This window comes from Phoenix dactylifera, chromosome 3, assembly GCF_009389715.1.
Source record: "Phoenix dactylifera cultivar Barhee BC4 chromosome 3, palm_55x_up_171113_PBpolish2nd_filt_p, whole genome shotgun sequence".
Taxonomy (NCBI): Eukaryota; Viridiplantae; Streptophyta; class Magnoliopsida; order Arecales; family Arecaceae; genus Phoenix; species Phoenix dactylifera.
The window spans coordinates 24610867-24620143 of NC_052394.1; the positions used below are offsets into that span (position 1 = coordinate 24610867).

The window sequence follows — 9277 nt, forward strand, 5'->3', positions numbered from 1 at the left end:
ATATATTAAGTTTACCAAAAGTCACTTATGAACCAAATTTCACTGTACAAGCATACATTTTCTTAAAAATGCGGGTTGGTTACGTGTAAAGCATCAAACATATTTTGACATCATATTAATAATTTTTATGGACTTCTAGTAATTGAGAATTGTGATTATAAAATGCCGGTTGGTTACATGTAAAGCATCACACATATTTTGACATCATATTAATGATCTTTATTGAGTTATAGTAATTGAGAATTGAGATTATAAAATCATCAATCCAGAGTTAAGCTGATATTGGAAGGTGAATATGATTTGGAGTTAATGTGCAGTTTTTAATGAACCAAATATTCACTTATCTTATCTAGTAGATGTGTCATCGTATATTCATGGATGGTTGCCTCTCTTTCAATGCAACTCGAAAGAACCACATGGACAAAATTAGAATATGATGAACAATTAACAATACAACCTTAACTAAACTCCAGAATGACTTGATTGGATAAAGTAGTAAACAAAATGCTCTCACTAAAATGGGATGCAAGCCTCAAGAGTGGTTTGTGTATGTGGGTCTGAGGTTTTGCAAAGTTTGTTCCAGGTATTCAATGATTATGCAGCCTGTGTGCCTTTAGGCTCTCAAACTAAAGAAATGTAAGACACCTTAAAATTTGATAGAAATGTCAAGATGCCTTAAGATTTGATAGAAAATATATTGTAGAAAAATAGAAGTCTCTATTATAGAGAAAGGGGTGAGTAATAAAGGGAGGAAAGAAGGAAGGGAAAAAATGCAGGGCTCCTCAACTAGATGGATGAATAACTTCACCAAAATTGTAAGCTCTTTTCAGCTCAAGACTCAAGAGGCTCAAGACATGGTTTCTGGCTTTATTATTTAGGTACATATGTTGAATCCAATGGATGCATAGAACAAGACTTGCAGGGAACAATGTCCTTGCATCTCTCCATGGAAGGCTTATGCCTGTTTACCACAAGTCTTGTTCACCTCACCACCTTCTAGAGTTCCTTGTGTCATGGAGCATCTCTAGTTGTGCCCTTAGAATTCCATAAAAAAAAGAGGTAGGCCATAGTCTTTCCTTGAATAATCATGACTATATGTTTGATTGTTCATCCACCCTTCTAGGTGAAAGCAGCTTATGTCATCTGGACACTGATTTAGCCTAAAGCACCCAAATAATTCCATTTCTTTTTGTTTATTAAAAGGATCCCACACGTACATACACAACCAAACCTGGCACATGGACATGGGTCCATGTCAAAAAGAAAGCAACTGATTATGATGAGTACTTACAACAACTCAATTTTGTGTCTGTTTTGCTTATTTCAAGTGATATGGGATTATATTACAGAAAGTCTACTTTTTCTTGACAGATTCAGGCATGATACTCTAAATACTACCCTCACCACATACTTTCAAAATTATTTGATTTAGCTGAAGAATCTTGTGTAGCAATTTAATGGAAAATTTTCAATCATATGATTTTATATATTAAATGCCATATTTCAAAAATGGTATCATGTATCAAATGATAGACCTTATCTATTTTGTAGGGAAACAGCACTGGACTTGCAAATTGTAATGGGGGCTCTTTACGCTGCTTGTCTGTTTCTTGGAGTAAATAATGCATCGTCAGTACAGCCCGTGATTTCTATTGAGAGGACTGTTTTCTACAGAGAAAGAGCATCTAGAATGTACTCGCCATTTCCTTATGCAGCAGCACAGGTTGTTTTCCTTTTTATTTTGTTATCATGTTTTCCTGGTTTTGTTTAAACAGTACATACTACATAACATTAAATATTGTCTCAAATTACAGGGTATTGTAGAGATTCCATACATTTTTGCGCAAACTATTATATTTGGTTTCATCACCTATTTCATGATCAATTATGAAAGGGCATTAGGTAAGAACTTAGATCCCTTATTTTCTGTTTCTTACAATTTATACCTTTATATTTATTTACTAGATGACTAAAATAATTTTAATTTTGTAAGTGCCTCATAGATCCTTTTGCATCTTCTACTAAACAAATACATATTAATGAATATGTAATGTCCAAGGTGAGGGTGGTAGCATCAGTACTGTTTACAACACCTATAACTATAAGTTTTCTCGTTCATTACAGTCACCATGTCGTTTTCAGCTTCACAACCATAACCAAGGCTGCTCGATCACCAATAGACATGGATGATGTTGGAAAAGATGCATTAGTGTGGTCAAGCACTTGAGTGATGGTATTTCATTACCTGCTGAAATTTGTTCTTGAAAATGTTGATATATTTAGATCCAACCTCAAGATGAAACTTGGCCACTTTGGAAACCCTTCGTGTTCATATTTTTGGCACTATACATCTTTTGTAAGGAGCTGGTAGACTTTAAGTTCCTCTTGCAAACCCATAAGATATTAGGATACTCCAAGGTTGGAAATCTTCTTACCTGGGCTTGACTTGCTGACTCATAATTATTTGACTCGAGAGGGTCAGTGCTTAGGCAGATCATGTAACTTAAAAACAACTAATTTATATATGGAGATAAATGCATCAAACTTGTAGCAATATGAGATAAAAAAATCAGCAGAAAAAAGGCCTTGATAAGAATAAGAGGAATGCATATAGCTAATAACTTATGAAACTTCATGCCTACATGCTATCCGAACTACATAGATGTTAAAGCATGGGATTTTCAATGACCAACCATGTGCTTTAATTTTATCCTTACTCTAATTAATCACCTAAAAAAGATTTTATAACTGCAAAATTTAATATGTAACTCCTCTTGCTTGTTTTTTTTAATCAATTCAAAATTTTGAGAAACATATTCTAGTGATTTTTATATAAACAATAGCTGTCATAGCAATTACCTACTGGAGAAAACAAAAATTGAGTATAAAATAATCTTATTTCACTTAATGAAAGGAATGACTAGGTGCATCTTTTACTGTAGAGTGTCACATCCCTCTTTTTTAGTTCTATATCCCTACCATGAAATAACAAATTGAGTTCGTATAGGCATTTTGCATGCAGCTATTAAAATAGCTGCTCTGGCTATAGTTTTTGGTACTCCACCCATTTCATAAACTATTCGATCCAGTTTAACAACAGATATTCAATATTCGGGAGATCCCTTTCCCAAATCAATATACTTAAAAGTTAAAACAGTAAGGTAGCTTAGCAGCCATCTGGTTATGTAGCCTATAACTATTTCAAACTATGCAAATTAGTACCTAAATTAAGTACAAGAGAACTCAAAGTAGCTTACAGTTTAAAAATTATTAAAAAATGGTGCAAGTGGAAGCACCTATGCTTGATTCTGCAAGTTCTAACTTATTTTGACCTGAAATCAATAAAAAATGGTTATACCTTGATTAACTTAGAAGTGGAATTTGGTTAAAAAGGATAACATAATTAAGTCTTTTTCACTTTCCAAGTTATCTGAATCACAATAGGCTTAGTCAAAATTATCTAATTTCTGTTTATTTTTAAAGTCACGAATCAACTTCTTGAGTTTGACAAACCTGTAAGACTTACTTAGACTTCTGCTCCATTTTTTTAAAATTATTTTTTTTGTCTAGTTCATATATTCAAGCTGTATTATTTTTACCAGATGTGTCATCAAGAGCATCTAAAATCTCCTTAGCAATAAAGAAAAATATTGATGCATGATGGATTTGTACTATCCCAAGGCCACATCATGATTTTTTTAAAATTCTTTTGCATATTTGCCTTTTCTACATACTTCAATTTCAGTTAAGTCATGGAAAAATATCTTAGCTCACTTGGCCCCTTGGACGTAAGTTGGCCTCTTTGTTTGACCAATGCCATTTTGATATCCATCATTTTGGTGAGATCAAAATAATCAATTTATTATTCTCATTAATAATAAGCTTTAACATGCAAAAAGGTAAAGCATAGAAGTTTTAAAATTCAAAGAAAGGTGAAAATCCATAATCATGTAATAATACATATCTAGGGAAACCGATAAGATTTAATAAACATACCAAATATAGTTAGAACTTAGAACCATTCCACTTAACTATATTACGAGTGAAAACAAGCAAAAACTCCCCAATTGCCTGCTTGATGTAACAGTCTCTAGATGATCTCACAATCCTGTATATCATGAGTAATATACACCAAGATATGCAGTCTTGGTACCAGCCCCCATACTAGGAAGTCAGGATGGTACAACTGCAAGCACCTATGCTTGATTCTGTAAGCTCAAAATAGCTTACAATTTAAAAATTAGAAGAAAATGGTACAACTGGAAGCACCTATGCTTGATCGTGTAAGTTCTAACTTATTTTGACTTGCTTAAGTCAATAAAAAATGGTTATACCTTGACTAACTTAGAAGTGGAATTTGATTAAAAAGGGAAACATAATTAAGTCTTTTCCACTTGCCAAGTTATCTGAGTCACAAATAAGCTCATTCAAAATTATCAACTTCTGGAATTTGACAAACCTATGAGACCCACTTAGACTTCTGCTCCATTTTTTTAAATTATTTTTCTTTGCCTAGCTCATATATTCAAGCTGTATTATTTTCAGCAGATGTGTCATCAAGAGCATCTAAAATCTCCTTGGCAGTATTAAAGAAAGATATTGATGCATGATGGATTTGTACTATCGCAAGGCCACATCATGATTTTTTTAAAGGTCTTTTGCATATTTGCCACTTCTACGTACTTCGATTTCTATTAAGTGATGGAAAAATATCTTAGCACACTTAGTCTCTTGAACATAATTTGATCTCTTTGTTGGACCAATGTGATTTTGATATCCATCATTTCGATGAGATCAAAATAATAAATATTTTTATTATTTAATAATGAGCTTTAACATGCAAAAAGGTAAAGCATAGAAGACAAAATAATACATATTTAGGGCAATTGGTAAGATTTAATAAACATACCAAATTTGGTTAGAACCATCCCACTTTACTATATTACGAGTTAAAAACAAGCAAAAACTCTCCAATTTTTCTGATTGATGTATCAATCTCTAGATCATCTCACAATCATGTATATCATGACAAATAGACACCAAGATATACTATCTCGGTACCGGCCTCCATATTGGTAAGTCAGGATGGTATAATATGCCCTTGTCTTGGCATGTGGTACGTTGGAGTTGGCATGAAAATTATACCTGTAACGGAACCATATGTTCACATAGTTCTTTATTGAGACCAAGGTTTGTAGTGTCGATACTTGGCTAAGTACCAATATGACACCGGTATGGTACTATACCAGTACTAGTACTAAACTAGTACACCAATTTTTTTTTTTGTTATCAAGGCTTTTGAGCTTCCTTTGTTTAGTTTTGAGTGGAAAATAGGATTTTATGAGTCCATTTTTTATGTTTAAATGTAATACACTTTAATTTTTATATTACGTGCTAAAGAATGTTGCGACTATATAATCATGTTAAGTAAACTAACTATTACATTGAAAATGTAAAATAATGGACATGCATCATACATGCATATGTTCAATTCTAAATTGAGTGTCAATATTTCCATCCATATCACATTCGTAGTCAAGCCATGGTACTTGACTCCGGCCTTTGTATTATGCCCATCCAGGATCTTGGTAGCTTGTCTCTACCAGATAGCCATGCTAATATTGCTGCTTTATCGAGTAAGTGATGGAAATAAAAAAGGGGACCCAGGGCGGAGCCCCTCCTCCGCATGGCTCGCCGGCCTCCGCCACCCTCCTCTCTCCTTGTTCTTTCTCTTTTCCTCTTTTCCGTTCTCCCTCTTCCCCACCTCTACTGTGTCGGTACGGGCCCGACACGGAATAGTACGGAGGGCGTATTGACTCGTGCCGCTGGGCAACCGGTCCGGGCCCTAGTTCTGACTGTCGAGTAGGGGCTTATGGTGCATGTGTAGTTACCATTGAGCGATCAAAAAGATTATAGTATGTTTTTTTAATACTTAACGTTCACGATATGTTTGGCATGCTAAGCATATCTCTAGACCGAGATAGAACTAAGTCCCAGGATTTGCATCAACAAAGAAAATAGACCTTATCAATGGTATCTATCTATATTATTAGATAAAGCAAACTCCTGCCACTGACCGTTGAACATTCAATGCACTCTCATGTGACACCATGCGAGAAAGAAAATTGGTCATCCTATTTAGCTGAAAAATAGGATGATTTGTATTTTTCCCTTATCATGATAAATCCTGATTACTTTTGAGAATTTCAATTCTAATCTCGGTAGGATGCCAGTCCTAAGGTAAATGGCAGGATTTGCATCGACAAACACAGTTGGTCCTAAATAGGAATGAATAGGAAGAAGGATAGCTGTCCGAGATTGTTAGGTTAAGGATTTAATGTATGATTACTCCAATCCATCCTCCACATGGTCTTGCCAATTGTACATAATGTTGCATCTTAGAATCTTCACAAACTTCGCAGCTTTTTCTATACTTTGCCTTCTTCCTGGTGTCAAGTATGATCCATTCAGAATCTTTCAAACTAATTAATCATATCGCTAATTATGCTTCCTGGTCATGTTCCTTACTTCCCTGAAATGATGCCATGACTGTGATGACTTAATTTTTCACATAATACAGACTCTAATTCTTTTTTTTATTATTTATTTTGGCAGGGAAATTCTTGTTATATCTCTTGTTCAATTTCCTCACTTTCACCTACTTCACATTCTATGGAATGATGGCAATTGGTTTGACACCTTCTCAGCAGCTAGCAGCAGTTGTTTCATCAGCGTGTTACTCTCTGTGGAACCTTCTCTCAGGTTTTCTGGTCCCAAAACCTGTAAGTAGCTAGGACCCTGATCATGCCGTGTATTATTTTTCTTTCATTCTTGGGAAGTTGCATGAATCCTGGACCATATATACTCTAAACCCCTTTACCACTGTCTTTCTATGATATGACAGCCTTCCAACCATAATCTGGCGATTGCCCTGGTGTGTCCAAATGCTTCCTTGATTTGTAGGAACTGAATGGTCTTGTTTTTGATTCAAAAATAAAAATAATGGTCTAAGTTGACTATGACTCGGGTTTTAAAGAGACATGAAAATTGCTCTCTTATGAATTATATCTATAACAGATATCATAATTAGCAGAAAAATATTAGTTATGGTAATGTACTATCTAAATTTTCGTTAATCTTTGGTTTACTATCAAATTCTCTTTAAGTTTTAGTCTGTTATTATCCAGCCACTAAGAAATCAGCAGCAGTTAAATTTGCATGTCAAACATATATTCTGCTGGTCTACAATATTGATTTCCCCCTCTGATACCAGACAATAGAAGTTTTGAGATAACATTGTGCAATTTGACTGCTCAACTGCATTTTTAACTTGATTTTTTTTTATTAACCACTTCTAAAGTACATGTCTATTTTGTCTGCGACGGTCATATTATTGGAGCTTTCCAGACACTTTCTTGTCTGTTTTTGTTTTTAATTTTCCTTTAGGTTTCTGATGATCAACATATAGATTCGTGTTGATGATGGTATGGTATATGGTTTTTTTTCTCACAGAATATCCCTGGTTGGTGGATTTGGTTTTATTATATATGCCCTGTTGCATGGACTCTGCGAGGCATCATTACATCACAGTTAGGCGACGTTGAAACCAGATTAGTTGGGGCTGGCTTTGATGGCACAGTGAAACAGTATCTTGAGGAGTACCTTGGCTTTGAGTCTGGAATGACAGGTGTTACTGTTTTGGTTCTAATTGGCTTCTCCGTGCTCTTCTTCAGTGTGTACGCGATCTCCATCAAAGTCCACAACTTTCAGAGACGGTGATTGCATTATTATGCGGCCCGAGGCTCTCTCTCTCTATCTCTCACGCCGGACAATTTACAATTGTTCACCCCATGACTATGCATGAAGCCGAGAACACTGGATTTTTTTTTTTTTTTGCCGAGAGATCTTTTCTGTTCTCCAACTTTCATGATTTCGTCGCTCCCGGGAGTGGTCCATTTTGTATAGAAGATCATCCAATTCCTTGTAGTTAGAGCAGATGATGGAGGGATGAGTTAGGTGGACGAAGATAACTAAAAAAGTGGGCCGGATAAAGTGCTTTCCGTCCATATGTTTGTAAGACAACCAACTTCATGCTGAACTGCTGCTGTGTCGATTTACGAGTTACGCATGTGGCAGCTCGAGTTTTCCTTGAAAACTTTTGCAACTATTCCGCCAAACCGCTTCCCAAGAAACAAATCGAAATATACGGCGTTGGGTCACAGCCGAAATTTCAAATAAGAAGCCTAAAATTTTCTACCGGTCAATGCAACCTTTCATCATGGGTCTAAGCAAACCAAGTTGATGTCCGCTGGAAAATTGGTGGTTCAAAGTTTTCAGGTACGATGGAAGAAATGGTGGTGCGTATCATGGTCAGCAGCCTTGACTGCATGCACTATGACTATTTGTTTTTTAATCTGTACGAACGTACAATCTTCATTTGAAAATGCAAATCCTGTGTCTTCTGCAGTGCAACTCTCTTGTAGCATGCTTTACGACAATTCTTCTTCTTCTTTTTTTTTTTGGTTAAAGAAGTGCATGAAAATGATTCAGATCCACCTCTACCGATTCTGTTTATTAGTAGTCCTGGTGGCATGAAACATAAAAAAAATAAAAAATCAATATAATATCCAATGTACTGGACGTATGACAATGGAGACCTAGGATTTGAAAAGCTGCCTTTCCGATCGTTGGCTATTCTAAATTACTTGATTCCCCTTATTTTGCATGCAAATTACTCATTAAACAGAAGAGAAGATTGGCTGTTAATTAGAATTTCATATAGCTTAGTTATGTCTCCTGGTTCCTGAGTTTCATATTGCTTGACTTCTCTGAAAGTTGATGTAGGAAAGCTTTTGCAAGGGGGATCTTGGTGACAAAATCTGAATATCTGACAAAATTCTTTCCCTTAAATTGGTGTTTGACTCGATGGACTTGCTGGGGAAGACTGGATATATTTTCTCAGCCTTGCATTCAAAGCTTCAGTGGAGGAATTCAAGGCACCTAACTCTAGATCTGCCTGTCCGCATGAAATTCAATGGTAGATATGAGGAACCTTGTTGCCTGATGTGGTGTGTAACTTGGATTCAATGAATTCTGAGATACCAAAATGGGCTTTGAATGCCTTGTTCTGATCTTGACAATGGTTTCTGTGGCGTTTGCTGTGATGTTTGCCTGTATTTTTTGTCTGGTTCTTTGGCTTCGAGATTTAGCAGAAACTGCTTTGCCTGCCGCGGACATCTGTGCTGGCTGTCAATTGTTGTCTTCAAATAGTTCAAAT

The 9277-nt window shown here is 35.6% G+C and overlaps 1 protein-coding gene across 1 annotated transcript in view; it reads left to right on the top strand.

The window, feature by feature from the left end:
- The window catches only part of LOC103704020 (ABC transporter G family member 51), a 46246-nt gene extending 37774 nt beyond the window's left edge, over positions 1 to 8472 (top strand). Inside the window, 4 exon segments of the mRNA XM_026803420.2 lie at positions 1552 to 1723; positions 1815 to 1902; positions 6616 to 6782; positions 7513 to 8472. Coding sequence (XP_026659221.2) covers positions 1552 to 1723; positions 1815 to 1902; positions 6616 to 6782; positions 7513 to 7779 — 694 coding nt within the window. The 3' untranslated portion in view covers positions 7780 to 8472.
- Positions 8473 to 9277: the final 805 nt, after the last annotated feature.